Below are 19,595 nucleotides of genomic sequence, written 5' to 3'. Positions count from 1 at the left end.
GCCCAGGACAATGGTCGCGTTGGGACTAGCATTGAATACGATGTTTCTATGATACCTAAGTGCATAATATACTCCGCCGTATTAGATTCAATAGGTCCAAGAAGCGTCGATGGTCGCCAACAAGAAGGGGCTCTCTGTATGATCCAATCCTGCTCTTATCTCACGCTCAGCTCCGTTTGGAAGGGCCTGCGCAGTTTGAAACGCCTCAACGGAACCAGCTGCGTACTGGGGTAGCCAATAGACTACGAGCTCTGTAGCCAGTTGTTGATTCACGCTGAGAGTGCCAAGGTACCTCAGATGAAGCCCAATGATCGGAACCAACGCGCATGCTGCATGTTGATACAGCCATTGGAAACAGAACGCTCATTGTAGTATGGAGGAATCCAATTTGAAATACTGCGCGTTGTGGAAGGCATGCACCCGCGGAACATAAAGCTCTCGGGTCGTGAAGCCATAAATGGAGTCCGGATTGCAACAAATGAGTCAAAGTTGAGGCGATGGCGAAATATTTGGGTGCGTACGTAGGTGGGTAGATTGTAGAAGAGATTAGCCTGGCCCGGTTGGGAATACAGCCTGGCGTCATCCGCCTGAATCTGTATCGTCCGTAAAAATTCAAGCACCAGACAGCACGAGATCCTTGGAACCGCTGACCATTTTCAGAGATACAGCTGAGGTCAATTCAAATGTCAACATTGAAATTATACTCGCGGGAGTCTAGCCTGGTCCTCTTAGGACCATCAGTTTGTTTGATATCTTTGGCCAAATTCGTCTCGCAACTTCCAACAGCGGTCTGATGAGGGATGTGCACCTGACATGGAGAGTATCAATAATGGCACTGATGATGAACGGCATACACGCCTGCGCTGTATGGGACAGACCAGACTGAAGTAGGCCTGACCAGTGACCATAGAGACCAGACATGAGACATCAGACGCAAAGTGGCCCGGTTCTACTACTCCCTGGAGTTTGATGCTGGCCAGTGCCGGCCGGCGTCAGAGATCTCCCTGTCGTTTAGGTGGCTGTCAGGCCCAGCTTCCTTGTCCAACCTCCACCCGCCTTCGACGTTTTCCCCCTTCGCTACTTGCCCCCTTCTCACCCCCGTCTCCCGCATCACGGCCACGGCGCGCCATCTACAAACTCTCGGTAGCCGGAAAAGTTACTCTGCTCCTCATGCTGCTCCATCGTTGAGAACGGTTTTCAGTCAACAGCCGTCACAACTGGATCGTCCCTACGCGAACTCGTCTACTCAGCGGCCGCTAGTTTAGCTGCATCGTTTTCCCTCTTCCCTTCCCCGTTGATGTTGCATGCTCCCTTCGCCGCCTCCTCCCACGCTTCCGTCCTGTTCGAACTCAGCCTTTGCCTGAAACACCACCCAGTCGACCTGCGCTATTACTGCACCCGACCACGACAACGGCATACTTTCGATTTTTACATCCCCTCATCATCAGTCTCGATAAGCAGCATTTTTCTGCTTAGACGCACCTAGGCTGTCGTGAAGCGCTGCTCTTTGCTAGCCATCAAAGTGCCTTCGGCGACAAGCCGCCACTCGGTCACCCCGACCGCATCTCCAGGCTTCTACCACCTTAACTACCACAACATCATTTGCTATCGATCGAGCATCCATCGATTTTTCAACTTCCAAGCACCCTTTTGCAACAAGCTTGGCTTTTACAGTCGACTTATTGAGCCCCTCTGTCCGAGGGGCTTCCCTATTCGCCTGCCACCTAACCTCAGCAGGCTTCAGCGTCTGATCACCCTTTCCACCACAAGTTTTCTCCCCTTAGTCAAGGGCCAGTCTCACCAAAATGAGGGAAGTTAATTTCAGCATTCCGAACGTCAACAAGGCGTCTGTTGGCATCACAACTGCTCTTTATGACCGCCGAGCTCTCGACTGCACATCCACACTGCCACTCATCAACTCTCTCAACCACCTTGCCTATCTGACCACCTCCTCAGCTCGGATCCGCGACATTTTAACCGTCGATGGAGGCATCGAACGTCTCGTCTGCATATTGAAGCAAGGTCGGAGTACGGACATGATGGGCATGTGGAAATGGAATCTTGCATTTCAATGTGTAGTTAACATCGGCGTCCGAGGAACTGAAAACGTACGAACTCGAGTGGTCGAAGCCGACATGGTACCAGTCATCGCAACCATACTTGACAACTATATCAAAATCATTGAAAAGTGTCGCGAAAAGGCAGAAGAAGCCAGCCAAAAACAGATCCACGAACATCATCACCGTCGTCATCGGGGACATGACCATCGTGGCTCCTCCAAACCAGCGACTTCCTTCACCAATCGATCCGCCCGCCTCGAGCCCGACCAGAGGACTGCCCGACGGCACGGCCCTCCTCCTTCCATTGATGTGTCTGCCAGCTATGCTGGACCATCATCTATCACTGCCCAGTCGATGGTTGAGCCCACAGCCGCAGCATCGCAATCTACCATCACAACACCAGAGCGAAGTGCCTTGGCTGCTGGCCGTCACCGGCACACTTCTCGAACGAGTGACTCCCGGCATGCTTACACGGCTTCGGCCGGAGCCGTTTTGCAGCCTCTGGCTGTACCAACATCAGCTATGGAGGACATCGACGGCCTCGTGCGACCTGTTCGTGACTCGGATCGTTTGGCATCAATGGCCCTGTTTGGCCAGGGAGAGAATGCATCCCAACCTAATTCACCCACGACACCACTCCCCCCACCTCAACTGCGTTCACCAACTGTGCGGCCTGCCCCAGCTGTAAACGCAGAAGCCGCTGCGGCCGCGACAGCTGCTGCTGCGACAGCCGCGCTAGATGCTTCTGATAGACCTCGAAGGAGACCATCTATTAGACATCAGACCTCTACTGTTGAAACAGACGACATGAATGCCGACAGTATGCCATCTGATGAATCACCCGATGCCGATATGGCTGGTACAACAGAAATGCAGTCTACTGTCGGCATCCAGGATATTTCTATGGAGGATGGGGAGGGCATACTTGCAGGTTCATCTCTGGAGTTAAATACTCCAACAGTATCAGAAACACATCAAGACCCTGGCACTTTCAACATCACGCACCGAAATGCAATGGACGGGAGTATGGGAAACACGACGAATGCAACACCTGTTCCACCAATGGGACTTTCTCCGGGTCGGCCAACAATGGTCACACCGCCTCAACAACCAGCGCCGCATTCGACCGTGCCTCGATATCTACTGGATCGACATGTTGTTCCTACCGCGCAGATGCTTGCCGTCATGCCACGAGAAGAGGATGTGTTAATGTCACTACAACTTTTGGCATACGTCTCTAAATACTGTGGGCTGCGGTCATATTTCCAAAAGAGCCATATAGTGCCAAAACTTTCCTTGGGCACAAACTTGGCGGCTCTTGATGGAGAGGAAGAAACGCCGGATGTAGACGATTCTGAGGACTCCGAGGAGGAATATCTACTGCCCAACGATTTCAACCTTTTTCCTCTCGTAGAAAAGTTTACTGTTCGTTATCACAGCACTGACATGCAATACTGGGCTGGGGTTGTTATGCGAAATCTCTGCCGCAAGGACGATACTCGTGGTGGCATTCGACAGTGTGCCTATTACCAATGTGGCAAGTGGGAAGAGTACACAAGGCAATTTGCGAAGTGTCGCCGGTGTCGTCGTACCAAATACTGCAGTAAGGAATGCCAGAAAAGCGCATGGGCTTTCCATCGCCATTGGTGCGTCGCTGCATCGCAATAAGCCAATGACAAGACCGCACAGGTACATATTTTAATTGTTTTCTTTCAATGGTCTGCGGAAAGGTTGCAACTGCATAGCAAAGCAAAGCGTTTGATCAGCGCACAACATCGCGTCTCGATACCACGGGTTTTCACGGCGTCTTAGGTGGAACAATGGCATTTTAGCATCGCATCCTATTGTCTTCTTTTTATCCTTCAGCTCCTAGCTCTCTTAACAGCCAACTCTACTGTTGTGCGCTGCAAGCTGGCTTTTTGCATCGGCTGTGTGCATGGCTTCTTCAGTATTCGCAGCATGGGACAGTAGCTGGACCAAAAAAAAATTATATATGAAATACAAAGGGAATTCAGTATCTACTTCATCATACCCGTCACGGAGACAGAAAACTTTGGTGGTTGAACAGAACCTTGGGCAATGGGCAAGTTCGGCAACGAACTCTTCCTTGGAAGCTTTGTTGAAGATACCAGGGGCTGGCTCGGCTGGGTATCTCGAAGTATCTATTTGAGTCTAACGCAATGGGCTTGAGAGATTCATATGGTTGACGAGGACCGTCATCAAGGCACAATGGCAAGGAGAAAGTGCTCACCACAGTTGAAGATTGATTTTCCGCCGTGGAGGGGAGAATACAGACGGAACATGTGATGGGGCAAAGTCGCAAGTAGTAGTATACGATAGGTGGAGAGATGCAGGACTATTCAGAATCTCTTATATCTTCCTTTGAGTCATAGATGAATGGAAAAACGACATTATGATGTTCTTATTCTAACCCATGTCTACAATTCAAGACTCAACCAATAGTATTTGGGTGGACCGAGCAGAAAAAGTCCGAGGGTCGTTGGTTGTTCTTGACATACACAAGTTGCTGAAACACTACAATTGAAAAATCGTTATTTGGCACACAGGTGGTAATGATAATATTGCAAGCTTTTCGTACCTTGGCATATCCCATTGATCACGTATAATCACTTTTCGTTTGGATTGACACCTGATCTTGAAAACGAAGCCGTTGATGGGGAAGAAAATGGCCATTCACTCAAAGCCAAGTTAACATCAAGTCGGCGCCTATGGCCAAATGACATCGGTGACAATTACATGAGGGTGAATGAACAATCCAAAATGGCGGCGTACGCCAAATTAGGATACTATGGAAATGCTTATGTTGAGCTCATGGCTTTGCGCCTGCTCTTTCCCGGCCTGGATGATTTTGGCTTTCCTTTTGCACCAGCCTTCATCTTCTTCGTATTAAACCCAGACAAGTCCCCCGAGCTAATGGCATCTCCAGACTTCGCATGTCGTTTTTTCCCACCAAAACCATACTTCTCATTCTTTTTTTGGCGCTTGGCATTAACCCTTTGGGCTGAAAGGCCGCCTCCCCCAGGACCAGTGTGTTTTTGGGAATGTTTGGCAAGCTCGTGATCGACACTGACATCAAATATGTCTGCCTCGTTGGTGTTCATGTCATTCCCTGACTCTTGGCGCTCTAAGAAATAGCAAACAACGTTAGCATCGACGTCCAAATTAGAAAAATTATGGCGCGTGCTGGTGGAGCCACCATGATCTATTGGCAGACTTACTTCTCTTAAGTGTCTTAATCTTTTCCAATGTCTCCCGCTTAGCCTTCTGTCTCTCTTGCAGCTTGGCTACTTGAACTTGTTTGCCAAACTTCTTCAAGTCGCGCAGTTTGCGTGCTTCAGCAGCAGCCTTTTTGGCGGATGCCTCTTCAATCAGTTTGGCCTTGACTTTCTCCATGTGGGCGTCCTCCTTGACCATCTCAGCAAAATAATCTTTTGGGCGAGAAAATGGCACTCCCTCTGCAAGGAGCTTAGTGCGACCTTCCTTGGCGGCATCTAGGCTCTGGGAATAGAATGCAAGCTCACGCTGCAGATCGTCAGAGACATCAGGAATGGAGTCGGCAGTATTAGCCGAAGCCACAACTAATTGATGCGACGCAAAAGTCGCGCTGGTGTCTGTAGGAATGGATATACGATCGAGAGCTGCCTGGAGGGCAGATGTGTTATTTATAGTGAGTCGGGTATGTGGTATCAGGTCCTCCTTATCTTCGTCTTCGAGGTCGTCGAGGTCCGAAACAGGGATATCTTCTTCTTCTTCGTCCTCCTCCTCATTATCGTCGTTGTCGTCGTTATTGTCGTTTCCCCTCGAGTTTCTCTTCAACTTCTGCGTGGAAGCGTGTCTACTAAATTTTTCCTCCATCTCAATTTCCGAGTCCGAAGTGTCTGTTTCGTCCACGGCTCCAAGATTCACCTGCAAGCTGTGTCAGTCCATCAATCCACTCAAATGGCGCTGTAGAATTATGTCAAAACGAACAATCCCAGTTTCATCGTCTTCACTCTGCTCATCAGCAGTGTCCTCGTCGTCATTGTCCTCTGCCTTCCCGCCCAGATCAACTCCGCTTGGGTATGCCCCCGAGCCCTTGCGTTTTAGAGCCTCTTTGTGCTTCTTTTGCTGTTTAAGCTTCTTAAAATCTACGCCTTTCTCTGCAGCAATTGCCAGGCGTAATCTGCTTTTTGTGACCATGATTCGTACACCTTTACCGTTACAGATTGGGGGATGCAGAAGCAGCAGGGTGAGTAGCGGCTTCTGAGGTGGGCAGTTTGCCAAAAATTTCCACGACTGCCAAAAACTTACAAAATTCTGCCAAGTGACAAATCTCACCGCCCTGCACCAGCGACCCACAAAATACCTGCCTTTGACAGTTCAACTACCTACCTAGGTAGGTACCTAGGTACAGCTGCAGAACTGCGATAACCCTCAAGCTTTCATGTTTCGAAGAACTAAATATTGCGAACAAAAGTCCTTAAAAGCCTACTTTAGGCCCCATGAAAAGTCGGTCTAAGATCCTTTACAGATCGGTAGCCTGTCATGCGATACTTTCTTTGATGTTGGACACCACTGAAGGAAGTCTTTTGACGTCTTAGGATGTGAAAGAAGTCACCATTATCAAAACAACGCCTCTGATAACAGGCCAATTGGCCGAGTTCAGTGATGACTTTGTTTTCCCATGTCCACAGAAAAGATCACATAGGCTTTGTTTCTCGGTGCTATGATATCTACTCGGTGCTATGACAGCTAGGAAGTATCAGCGTGAATAGATCTATCCACGCATTCATGTACGGTAGTCATGTGCTTCAACAAGAAAGTTGAGCCGTGATCCGCTCCATCCTGTGCCATGAGTAAGGTCAAGAGCAGTACTCAACTTCAACCTACCGTACAGCCATATCGTTGGAACTAATGCCTGCTCTGCGACTTCGTGCTTTAGGGAGATGCTTGCAACCGTTAAGTGCATGCGTCAACTACTTTTTAGACTCATAAGCAAGCTTAGGCGGAGAACAAGGATATCCAGGGCCATGAGATGTTATTTTCCGTCTCGCTAATAGTGAAAGCCTCGAGTTTCTGGATGTTTCACCGAATTCGTTTCTGGTAGACTTGCCCATAGAGGTTGATTCGAAGCGCCTCGGCGGCCAATGAGGACCTCGGTACACATCCATCTACTGCATCTAAATTGTCATCTACGCGCGATCACCAGGTCATTTCGTCCCCTTTTACTTTGTTTTTGTTTCTTTTTGCCAAAATTTGTACGTGGCCTTGATTTAGAAATATAGATATCTTATATGAACACTCCCTTGGTAAGCGTACAGTTACATACTCTTACACCAGGAGGCTATTCTTCCTTCCATCTCTTACCCGAAATTTGGGTGGGTAGCGAAGAACGGTATTAAAAGCATCCGAACAACGGTCCTGTGCCGTTTTCGAGATGTGCGAGGTGAAACAGAAACGTAATCGTGGTCCATGCCCTGCGTGTCCATCATCACTTCATACGAATGTGTCATTCCTAATGAACACTTCTTCATGTGCGCGTTTTTTTTGTCGACTTGAACGGTTTTCGGGGTTTCGTATTGGAAATTCAAGCATCGCTTCCGAGCTGTAAACGTCTAGGCTAGGCATTTACATGACGGTGCAGCCCTGGTAGCCTCCAGACCTGGCCACTTCCTCGTTCTTGGTGGAAGGTTTGACGTTTCCGGTGGCAGGCATTTTGATGATGGTTCGAGTTGGTACTTGGTATAGTACAATATAGTGTCAAGGAAGAATATATCTGTGATTGAAGAATTAGATTATGGTGGTTTGAGCTCCTAGACACTTTTCTTTCGGGAACTTCTGGGATACTTATACATATTAGAGGCTCTTGCTCTCACAGTCTTGGTTCATAGGCGCTCCGGCGGGCAATACTAATCCAGGCAGTGTGATGCCCGTGGCGGATTAGAGGCATTATACCTATGGTAGGAGCTTGATATTGTTGTACATTGTTGGACGGAGCCAACACGAAAGAATACGTTTGCCATAGCCACATACAGGAACCATCTCACAAGGGTCATTGACGTCGAACTTGCTGCCGCACTAGCCATCATCACATAATCCCAGGTTTTTCGTTATCCTATCCCATTCTACGACAAGTATACAGTAGTAGAGAACAATAGTGTTTTGCAAGTAGTGCACCGTTGAACTGTAGAGTACAGTGAACTGTGTGAGTACAGTACAGTACAGCAGTATGGTTCTTCCGCATCAACCGCAAAGCAGAGTAAGTATAGTATTGTTTGCTGTGCGTTCTGCACCCTGCCCTTAACAGGGGTTCGTGATCGCGCCATGCAATATCATGGCGCTATTTGCCGCCTCATGGGGAAACCACATTGTTCACCTTAGTATTGTTCTCTGCGCCACCCAACGCCAAAGGGGCAAAAGGCCGAGAAGACTTGCTACGACTACCCAGTACTGTACAGTACATACTACAGTAAAAATTATACGTTTACAGTATTACGTAGTATCCGTAGTGTTGTAGGTATCGTACAATACTGTATCCTGCAGTATCATGCAGCACTTAGCTTCATGTCGGTATGCTACAGTAATACTCGCGAGACAATTCTTCAGATGATGTTTTCAACAACGATAATTTCGCTTCCGTGTTGATCCACCGATGAGATAGAACGAGGCACGACACTCTTGAACGAGACAGATCTCATGACCGCGCGTGAATGATTCGTCGCGTATCCGACTGGTGGATACTGTCAGTAGAATACTTGTCGGTGCGGGACAGCGCTGTACTTGACAGGTCTCTTGGCGATGAGACATCTTCACAGTCCCGTGGTTCAAATGAAGTTCCTCCGACTCCAGCGAAAGCTTCGCAACATGATGTCCACGTATTCGCTCATCGTCTAATATAAGCTCCGAGTGTCGCTATCTGGGAGACGATTATGGAAATCATGAGTCGTGACCCTCTGTTTGGCCTTGGCGGTGCGTCATTCCTTTGTATACACTTTGAGCTGATAGATATCTCGTGGGAATCCTCTTTATGCTGGCCAGCACCGCTGGCAGGTATCTAGAAGGCGAATTTGCAAGGTGAGATGTCGATGGATTCTGTTACACCCCCGGGCATGGTAAGAAGAACGGCGATGAAACCATCCAGCCTTGCATGTGTTCTGACCACAAGGATGACAACGACACAGGGGTAAAGTAATACAGATGCATGGTGTGTCACGTTGAAAGAACGCCACGGCTAAACCATTGGGTTTCCTTGTGGTATTTGGTTGAGTTTCAATGTGTCAAAGACAATGGCTCAACACTTAAGCCGGTTGTGGTGGCATGGTCTGAATGTTCATAAGACATGAAACAATCAATGTTTAGCTTTCAGGGTGCTGTGTTGTACTGTACTGTAACGCACCCAATGTAGTAATCTGGTCGGTTGTTCTAGGGTAAGGTGCAGAAAGGCAGAAAGTTCTTCAGTACTTCGCCCTGCCTCCTGTCAATGAAACATCACAAATCGCCAGCTTCTATGCACAATGGGATGATCAAGCCAATCAGGGTGCAATGGCCTGTAGCCGGGGACAGGGCAGTAGGGCGTCAGGCCTAAGTCTTCTTCTCAAGAATACAGCATGCATCGTAAGTATGGTCGGCTTACGGTTACCCTTCGGTTTAAGCCGAGGTACTTTTCAGTTTAGCAGCAGCCATCGCGAACTAAGCTGGTATCTGTCTATATAATTTCGAAACTTGCCTCCCCGCAGCGAGGCATCTATAGCAGGTCCATTTACCTCAGGAAAAGAGATAAACCAAGATATCGCAGTAGGCGATTGACAGTGCTCTGGTCCCTTTCGCCTGCGAAGTCGGTTTCTGGTCATAGTGAATCCACAATAAGACAGGTTTTAAATTACTACAGAGTATTTAAAACTCTTCTAAACTGTGCTATCGTGCAATAGCTGATGCGCCCTAGTCAACAAACCTCAATAGGTTGTGACGGTTGTTATTATCTGGCACCCATGTTGCTCATCTGTCGAAGGAGTAACTAGATGGTCCAGTTATTTTCGGAAGTCTGGTGGATCATGTCGGGAAGTGGGTCGATTGAGCGGGACACAGCGACAACTGACATGGCCCAAGCGCCATAAAAAAAAAGCTGAATCAGTTTGCCTTCAACGTTCTCTTCAATCCTGATCGTAAAGACCTACTCTCACCTCCACGCCTGGCACCACCATCGAGGGACTGCGTTGAATCGAAAACGCTTGCAAATCGATCGTCTACAGATTCTTCGAGCCTCGAATTCATCGTTGTCGAGTTCGCCTACAATGCCCCACAAACATAAGAGGAAGAGAGGTGATGATGATGAGTATGTACATGTGTCCAAATTGTAGCCCATCTGGCGTGCGGCCAAGGCTAATCGAGATTGCAGTTTTGAGCTGCCTCCGTCGCAGAAGGCTCTGCCGCTACCCGTTTCGTCTGGAAGGCAAAACAGCAAACAAACTACAGATCAACCACGAGGGAAACCACGAGGAAAACCACGAGGGAAAGACCGTACAAGCAACGACGCTCCCCGAGCGTTCAGACGGATAATGGCATTTGCGCAAGGAAAAAGGCCGAGATCTGGACTCGACAATGGGGAAGCCATTAAGAAAATGCCTAAAATTTTGGATACTCAGACCGAAGACCTCCGCATCAAGCCAGGAGAGGATATGAGATCTTTTTCTGCCCGAGTAGACGCCGCTTTGCCAGTGGCTGGTTTAACAACGAAGACGAAAACAAAAGATGGTAAAGACTCACTTGGTCTAAAGGTAAACCGTACACGCAAAGAGCGGAAAATGCACAAGCTCTACGATCAATGGCGGGACGAAGAACGCAAAATACAGGAGCAGAGAGAAGAAGAGCGCGAGCTGGCCGCAGAAAGAGAACTGGATAATGAATCCAGTGAAATCTTTGCTGACCATGAGTGGGCGGCTCCTGGTGGGGCGAGGAGCAGGAAGAAATCCAAAAAGAACAGAGGTAAAGGTGAAGACGAAGATCCATGGCTGGAGTTAATACGCAAGAGAGGGGAAACAAAAATTGGCCTCAATGATGTTGCACAAGCACCACCAGAGCTTCTACACAAAAGTAAAAGAAAACAGCTGGAAGTAGCAGGTGCAGCAGTTGATGTTGTCAACATTCCCAGGGCTGCAGGGAGCTTGCGAAGACGAGAGGAGCTCCAAGCGGCAAGGGGTGACGTCGTTGAAGCGTACAGGAGGATAAGAGAGCATGAACAGGCCAAGATTGATGCTCAGGGCAAAAAGCACCAGAGGCGCAGCGGTCCGTCAGCGTAACGACGCCTGACCGATAATCATCACTTACCGAACAAGGCGTATTGGTGTGGACGAGATGTGGTTCTTCTTGCGCTTACGATACCCAACCATCCAAACAGTGATTATATCCTAGATCATCTACAATCAGATTGTCATCACTGACACAAAAGTAAATAAAGTAAAGTATGAACACCTACAGTACTGAGCTTGGTTTATGTCTATTGGTAACATGGTGCTATGTGCGATGAAGGCTGGCATCACCTTTTCCCCACAATAGACCAGAGTCCCGCCGAAGCCACATGCACAGTCTCGCGGGATTCGGCCAATCGAAGCGCTCCTTTACACCTTGAAGCTGAGTAATAAAGCTTTGGAGCACGCCAGTGCATGGACCCTTTCTACCATCAGCAGCGGGGAAGCTTGAGACGCATTGAGTTTACAATGCACAAGTGTCCTTCCATTATCCCTCCGCCACCCCAAGTCAATTTCCCTTGCCCCTTCCTCCCCTTCATCAGAACCTCGTACCTAAATCGATTCATTTCGCACCCCTTGACTGCCTAGGAACCTAGGTATTTTTATACGCAATGTTTAACTTGAAGCGACTCGTGGCTTCCTTCGCCCTCCTAATTGGAGTTGGCTTGATTCTTTTCTCCCATACAGCAGAAGCGGCCAAGGGACCCAAGATCACCCACAAAGTTTACTTCGACATCGAGCATGGCGACAAGCCATTGGGACGTGTTGTCCTTGGCCTCTACGGGAAAACCGTACCGGAAACGGCAGAGAACTTCCGTGCTTTGGCTACTGGTGAGAAGGGATTCGGGTACCAGGGCTCGACTTTCCACCGCGTTATCAAGCAATTCATGATCCAAGGCGGTGACTTTACCAAGGGTGACGGCACAGGCGGCAAGTCTAGTAAGTATGACTGAAAATTAATTCCCAAGCTGTGGCCGCTGCAATCTGATCAATTGACTAATTAACGTCCCCCCCCCCTGCAGTCTATGGCGCCAAGTTCAAGGATGAAAACTTCAAGCTCAAGCATACCAAGAAAGGCCTCTTGTCCATGGCGAACGCCGGTCCGGACACCAACGGCTCCCAATTTTTTATCACCACCGTTGTTACATCGTAAGCAAACACACATGTCACATCTGCAAGAAGCGACAACAGCCGCTAACCTATGCGACAGTTGGCTTGATGGCCGTCACGTTGTTTTCGGTGAGGTCCTCGAGGGTTACGATATTGTCGAGAAGATTGAGAACGCCAAGACCTCGTCAGGCGACAAGCCCGTGGAGACCGTTAAAATCGCTAAGAGCGGTGAACTTGAGGTCCCGCCTGAAGGTATTCATGTTGAGCTCTAAGTTCCTTCGTGAGAGCTTCACGAATCAAACTGCCCTCAATTCACCCATAGCCGGTGCTGATACGTGTGGGAATAACCAGGCCTCAACGGCTCAGCTGGCTGGGCCGACGGCGTCGCACCCGTCGAAAACGACATTCTCGGTGGAGGCAGTCCCTCTGAAGGATGGTCATGGTTGCAGAAATTGGGGTTGTTTGGGTTTGTGGTTGTTGCTGCTCTATTTTATATCCGCCTCCGCAAGTCCTCGAGCAGAGAATATACCGAGAAATCGATTGCTTAGGATGCCATGGTTGCATAATTGGCATCTCGTCAGCTCGTTGCCCGGTAATTGGATGGTATGTAGAACATGTAACAATATGGCGAGCACTGGGATGCTCATTTACAATAGAGTCGAAGCTGAAGAAAAATTGATAAATTAAGAATATACGACTGTGAAATATATTTTTTCGAACTACATTTCCTGTAGCAGTTTGTGAGGACGAACCCATCGGAAGAGAAGTCGTGTCGCCGAATGGTGTACGGAGTACGAAAGGGTGAGTCTAACGCTGGTTGTCACGTGAGGCCGAACTTTTGATGCAGTTATGTTGCTCAGCTGCGCCGCCAGCTTCTGCTCAGGTCCGGTGCGTTATGCTCCAACAAACACCTACCTTACATACCTACCTACCTTAGTAGGTAGGTATATACTACTTCTAGGTGACTGTTGTATTGACTTCTATTGTTGCATGTAATTAGCATGCCCTTTTCCCCAGCAAAGTTCAGAGACTAAAACATTAGCCTAATACACTGTCCTGGTGGGCTAAAGAAAATTGGTTGGATGTGGACGGGAACGAGGTCTGGTAGGTTGGAATTTTATTGTGGGGCGATCGTCCTCCCAGGCAGAAATTGACCACACCCAATGCCATCTTTGTCTAGGCCATTCAGTTTCTGCATCAGAAACCTGGATGTCAGATTGGTCGCCTGTTCAACTCCCAGGCAACACAAACAGAGGTTTGACTCTTTACATTTTTCTCTTATAATATTTCATTTAGTTCTCAATATGAGAACTCACTCAACTCGATCGATATGGCTTGGGAGCTCGAGGGGCTAATTTCACACCTATTAATCATCATATCATGTGCCGGCGAAGCAGGTAAGACTGAAGCTCAGCTTTTCAATCTGTTAACTCTAGCACGAAGGCTTGGCTCTTGCTTGTCACATGTCAACAATGGTACATAGGCTGTCCTAGAAGCTATGTCACTAACTCTTGCTTTTCTCAGGATGTTCTGTCGATGATGTTGTGAAGGAAATCAGAGGGGTTGTCAGTGTCTCTGCCCCACGACATCGAGACAATGGGGGAAACCTTTCAGACCATGCAATTGCTACCATTTGGAGTTGGCTCGTAACAAGGATTGATGTATCCGTGGGATATGACAGGAATTACAATGCCCTATCTCTGGGAGAAGTGTTGGCCTTAAGCGGGAGTTTGACCGGAAAAGACAGCGTCACTGATGGTACCCAAGGACGAAATCGTGGAACATTACATCCATCATCGAAATTAGGCGGCCCATCAACTGGCCCGACTTTTTCCGCAGTTCGAGTCTACGTTTCTGAAGACACCATGTGGGAGGCAATTACAGGCCACTCAGTCAACTACAAAAGAGTCCCCCGTTCTGAGTGGCTCCTACTGTTGGGCATCGCTTCGACCAAGAGTGATGGCATATTGCAAGGCGATCTAGGACGTCTCGTTGCCCAAGACAAACGATCCGTCCCGAAGCGCACAGACTCTCTTGTGAAAAAGGGTTATATTGTGAAGAGAACGACTCTCGTTAGAGGGACAAAAACTAGCAAACTTTGGCTCAAGTCATTTGCTCCCCCTCTTCCGAAAGAAACTGATGATCAAGTTGCTGAGCAGGAGGAGGAGATAAATCTCACCCATCAAATTTTGGCCGCTAATCTCGATCCTGTTCCGTGGCACACACGCTGGACTGGCGAATCTATGGATTTCCATGCTCTAGCTACCACTATTATGGCTACAACAAAAGAATGGGGTGTTTTGCGCCTACGAGATCTCAAAGCTAAGCTAGGTGTACTGGGCTTGCGTTGGCAAATGAAGATTGTATCTAAGATTTGCCGTTTCCTGAACTCTTGTGGTGCCATTCAATACGTGGCTGCCAAACTGGACAACAAGGTGTTCAAGGACTGCGTCAGGTACAACAAAGATCTCAGTCCAAGGGACTGGTCAACTTTTCTTGCCACGGGTAAACGTGGTACCAAACCCATGAAGACCGCTCTGCTAGGCATAGTCGACCGGGCAGACCTGGACGCGCATCCGGACGTGCCACAGGTCAATGGGTCACGCCTGGGTGAGACTCCTCCATGGTCAATCGATGATCCGTTACCCCAGAAAATCGTCAAGTCGGTTCGATTATTTGAAGTGGTTGGCCTGACAAACCCTGAGATTTACGCCTTAACATTGGGTCCTACCTTTAACAGGTATATTTCGAGTATGACCACAAGCATGGCGACATCCAACGTCCAACCGTCGAACTTGCAGTATCTTCAACTACAGAGCGAACACATAAGAGTAGGTAAAGTGGCATCGTATCGATATTATATTTCACAGGCTCTTTTGGCAAGGAATGCGGATCCCATCAACAGCGCTGGCAGAGACCGCCCAGCCTCCACAGCATGCATGCACTGGTTTGGGCTTGCTTCACCCAAGCCAAAGTTTATTGCTGCCGATGTTGCGATCTCACACGTATGTGGGCTAGTGAAACCCAAGAGTTCTACATCTGGCGAGCCAAAGAAGCGCGGGCGGCCCAAAAGGTCTGAGCGGAGTGAACCAAAGGACTTTATCACAAAGAGAAATGATCAGTCAATCATTGAAAGCGACGATAGCATGTCGCCTCGGAACACAAGTCTTATTGTCACATTTCATGTGCCGAGCAAAGAACTTCAGGAAGCGATTGGTCTTGGATCTCGTACATTTGTACGTGAAAAGGAATCGCCATTGCTAGTTCCCCATGATCAGATCTTGGAAGAAAAAGCACCTAATAAGGTACTCAACGACGATTTAGTGCACAACGGAATAGACAAGTCATCGCCAATTAACGCTCGACCGGGCCGTGGAAGGAAACGAGGCCAGGCACGGGGACGAGGACGCGGCAGACCGCCAAACACAGCCTCGACTGAGAGTCTGCGATCCAGACCTTGGACATGTGATATGTGTGGTGGGAGTTGGAGGAACGATATTGGGCTTAAATATCATCTTGAAAGGTCCCAGACGTCTTGCAACCCTCAATATACAGCCGCAAAGAAAGAGGCGAGTCGTCGGGAGAAGGAACAGCCAATTATCAGTTCCGAGGCTTGTGAGTCTCCGGACGGAGATTCGATACATGCGCTTGAGAGAGTTGCGTCCTCGGACCGAGGCAATCGGAAACTGGCAGAGGGGAATGTTGATGAATCTCCAGTCGTCCATCACACGAGACGAAGAAAGGCAACCGCTGAAGACCCTACAGCAGGCCAATTCCAATTGGCAGTCAGCTCTAGTCCACAGGCTCCTCCTTCCCCTTCGATGACAGTCAAATCGTGGAAGAGATCTGCGGCTGCTCTAGATCAACCTATTAGATTTTCGGTGCCGAAGAATAGGCAAGGGTTGCTCCTCCAACCCGAAGCCAGACACCCCCGACAGGTTCGACGGGTTCCCATCACAGACAACAGTAATCGACGTACCAGCAAACTGGCGGGGACAATTGAGCCTAGGGCGACAAAGGCAAGCCCCAAAATTACAGGTTCTTGTCCCAAATCACCCAAGGCAGCCACCTTCCCGCAAACTCAACCCTGTCTTGCCATTGTCCATGGTGGGAGCGATCTAACACGTCCGCCGGAGGGACTGCCGGGAGACGCACGACCTTCTTCCGAGGGAGGAGGACGTCCAAAGGCTCAATCAAAGTCAAAAGGGAAAAGAAGCAAAATCAATGATGATCAACCTGACATACGCCACATAATAAAGAAAATGATTAGCGATCAGCATGGTGTTCTTCTTGGTGGCAAGTTGCTCTGGGATCATGTAATAGCAACATGGAATGCACGTCACCCGGAGATTCTGGCTCCCAACAGAGACGCGTGCCAGGCAGCAGTCACCAGCCTAATCAAGGACGGACACATTATGGAACATTGGCATGTCTTTCGTGATTCCACTGGAGCATTCGCGAAGTGCCAATTGCTCACTCTACCTGGCGTTGATGCATTCTCTCCAGAATCCCTCCGACTACTTGACACAGTCAAGAATGCGCAAGCGACCCAGAGGTCCGATGCTCAGCCCACCCTAGCAAGAGATACACGCTCACCTGAGATTAAAGGGGGAGGACGTGGCCGAAGGCTGCTTGCTAAGGAGGTGGCTGTTCTACATGCTCCTGTATATGTCGCCCAAGTTGCTGCTAAAAAAGAGCAAGTGTCGGATGCTCGAGAACGGGTGAAGAGGCAAAGGTTCTCTGACACAAGGCAGAACATGGAGGATTTTAGCTTCCACATCACCGAAACGCAACAAAACATTAGACGTCCGTCGATGACAGGAGAATCCAGCTTCTACCCAGAGTTTCAAGACTACCCTCATACTCTGCCAAAGGCGGCGTCAACAATGACAGTAGAATTCCTCCAGCCAAACACGTTTCTAGGCCAGGATGCACCCCGTGTTTCGTCCCCGGTATCTATTCGTGCGGTTAAACGCCTCCTAGCTTCTACAAAAGCCGCCACTGAAGAGCCTGACCCGACTGCAAATCCACGAAATAGAGAGCCGTTTTGTCGTTCCACAACTATTTCTGGCCAGAATGGAGCATGGGAATACTTGGATACTCAGTATTTTGAGCGTGTTGGCGGCAGTTTTACCGTGAGCGGATGGATGCCAGATACCCAGTGGTTTGAATGGACAGCATTCGTTCAAGCTATTGAAAAACGACATGCGAGTTTGAACAGCACAAAAGGCTTGGTTCTTAGAGATAATTTCACCAACCACCAAAATTTCATAAATAAGCTTCGGGCGTGTTTCGAACTTGAGATATCTTGGGAAATTGTTTTCAAGCAATCCTGTAGTAACTCAGCCGGTCCTCACAACCTCTGGATCAACCTTTTGGGAGAGCCATCTCCTTCGGTTTCTGCGTGTTATCGCGATCTCAGTTGGCCGAAAGATGAACAACTTACTCAGACATCAGACTCCCTAGGCGCGATCGCTACTGATGTGGCTTGGCTGTCATCAAGCGATGAAGAATTTGAACTTGCTGAAGTTCCGAAGTCTGACATAATTCAGTTTCCTAACAATCGACGGCCTGAGAATACAGTGTTCAAAGCCAAACGTGTGGCCCTTACTACCCGTGCTTTAACACCTCTCCCCGGCTTGCAACTCAGCCATGCTGATATGGATGAAGATGAACCGGAGGGTTATCCATTCAATAGAGTGGACGACTTAATAGCAGCCTTCGTTGCTGTCCGAACATTGATGGGTGGATCAGATAAAGCCATCGACTGGGGCTTGCTCATGATTATTTTTCCAACTGCGAAACTTAGGGACCTGAGGAAGTTCTGGGTCAAAGCAAGGAAACAGCAGGGATCATACATCGCCAATTTCACCAGGGCGTTCCAAGGGAGGTGTATCACTGCATTGGAACGAAACGAAATACCAATGATGAATTTTGATCAGCCTGAAGATTACGACTGGCCAGGATTGATCCGATGGGCTCTTCAGTTACCGCGCCAAGAAGGCTTCGAGATCCCGTCTTCCAAGAAAGTGTTAAGTGCCCATTTCGACCTGAAAACTACCAAAGCAGCTGGAGAGGATTTGCGTGAGCGGTTCTTCCACACTCAGGCTTCTATTTTCTCAAGATTTGAAGCGGTAACCGCTGTTCCCGGAGTCTTTGCAAATGATGGCGACACCAAGACCCCAATCGATGCTTCTCAATCAAAGGAGGTAGACATTGCAAGATCTTGGGTCAAGTCACTGTGCAGCATGGGAGATGGGAAGTATACCGCACGAGAAATTAGAGACAAGTTCTTCACGCTCTCTCCTGGCAACAGGCAGAGGACGTCGGCGCTCTTCAAAGAAGCCATTGAGCTTTTAACAAGGCAGAAGATTATTTGCAAAAGTAAGAGGCCCCCTCTGGGTGGCCGGCCGTATCGGCTCAACGAAGGTTATGTCGCTGCACTCAGCAAAATGGCCCAAAGTTCCAAGTTTGACGACGCCGCAGCGTTCAAGATTAAGATGGATGCTTCATTCCGGCAGCATGAAAGGATGCGAATATCGTATACATTAAGCGACGGGGCTATGATGGCTCTAACGAATTTGAATGCATCTGGAAGAATTAAATTGGTTGCTACAAGCCTGCCCAACATTCCTTTTGGATTCGAGCCTGGAAACTATGAAAGCCGGAAATACCCAAAATCTTACTACCACTTTGAATTGGAGGCCATGCCTGCAGAGTATTATCTCTATAACGATCAAATTGATGTCCTTCAGGTAGCTCATAGACGAGGACCACCCTGTGGAAACCCGAACGCAGAATTACCTCAATGGGTTGATTTTTTTGGCGCGCCGAACAATCGACGATGGTCAGAAATACTGGGCGCATTTTGCTTCAATTTGGCGACTCGTGGATCCATGGATATTGACGGTATCCGCGCTGCTTTGAACCCGATTTTGGATGAGTTTGAGGCACAGCTTGTTGTCCAGTGGGGTCAAGAGACTGGAGTACTGACAGACTTCGCTGATGGCGTAGGAATTGCAGTCGGAGAATGGTGGTGGCTGGTTGTGCCCTGGCTTCGACGAGAGTGAAACAGTGGTGTCGAAGTCGGGCGGAAACAACATGCTTTTGTTTATAATTGCTGTGAGCATACCATTGAACAAATACTCCAGGCAGAATGGTCACCACAGATGAAATAATT

General features: G+C 48.7%; 5 protein-coding genes across 5 annotated transcripts; 4 read left to right on the top strand and 1 right to left on the bottom strand.

The window, feature by feature from the left end:
* Window positions 1–1,805: 1,805 nt before the first annotated feature.
* Window positions 1,806–3,728, top strand: VFPPC_14653 (MYND domain-containing protein; the record flags this gene model as incomplete). The annotated part of the gene is made up of 1 exon (XM_018292421.1): window positions 1,806–3,728. The coding sequence occupies one exon, from the start codon at window positions 1,806–1,808 to the stop codon at window positions 3,726–3,728; it is 1,923 nt and encodes a 640-aa protein (XP_018141130.1).
* Window positions 3,729–4,879: 1,151 nt separating this feature from the next.
* Window positions 4,880–6,260, bottom strand: VFPPC_09790 (rRNA processing protein (Ebp2); the record flags this gene model as incomplete). Its single annotated transcript, XM_018288264.1, has 3 exons — window positions 4,880–5,205; window positions 5,300–5,987; window positions 6,051–6,260. 3 exons carry the CDS (start codon window positions 6,258–6,260, stop codon window positions 4,880–4,882), a joined length of 1,224 nt encoding a protein of 407 aa, XP_018141131.1.
* Window positions 6,261–10,351: 4,091 nt separating this feature from the next.
* On the top strand, window positions 10,352–11,356 carry VFPPC_09788 (urease accessory protein UreD; the record flags this gene model as incomplete). Its single annotated transcript, XM_018288263.1, has 2 exons — window positions 10,352–10,392; window positions 10,456–11,356. 2 exons carry the CDS (start codon window positions 10,352–10,354, stop codon window positions 11,354–11,356), a joined length of 942 nt encoding a protein of 313 aa, XP_018141132.1.
* A 560-nt stretch (window positions 11,357–11,916) lies between these two features.
* On the top strand, window positions 11,917–12,963 carry VFPPC_09787 (peptidyl-prolyl cis-trans isomerase b protein; the record flags this gene model as incomplete). Its single annotated transcript, XM_018288262.1, has 4 exons — window positions 11,917–12,244; window positions 12,328–12,454; window positions 12,516–12,667; window positions 12,767–12,963. The coding sequence occupies 4 exons, from the start codon at window positions 11,917–11,919 to the stop codon at window positions 12,961–12,963; spliced, it is 804 nt and encodes a 267-aa protein (XP_018141133.1).
* A 782-nt stretch (window positions 12,964–13,745) lies between these two features.
* VFPPC_09786 (TFIIIC transcription initiation factor complex subunits Tfc3) lies at window positions 13,746–19,485 on the top strand (the record flags this gene model as incomplete). The annotated part of the gene is made up of 2 exons (XM_018288261.1): window positions 13,746–13,812; window positions 13,940–19,485. 2 exons carry the CDS (start codon window positions 13,746–13,748, stop codon window positions 19,483–19,485), a joined length of 5,613 nt encoding a protein of 1,870 aa, XP_018141134.1.
* Window positions 19,486–19,595: the final 110 nt, after the last annotated feature.

Source organism: Pochonia chlamydosporia, chromosome 6, assembly GCF_001653235.2.
Source record: "Pochonia chlamydosporia 170 chromosome 6, whole genome shotgun sequence".
NCBI lineage: Eukaryota > Fungi > Ascomycota > Sordariomycetes > Hypocreales > Clavicipitaceae > Pochonia > Pochonia chlamydosporia.
This window is presented reverse-complemented; position numbering and strand designations above follow the sequence as displayed.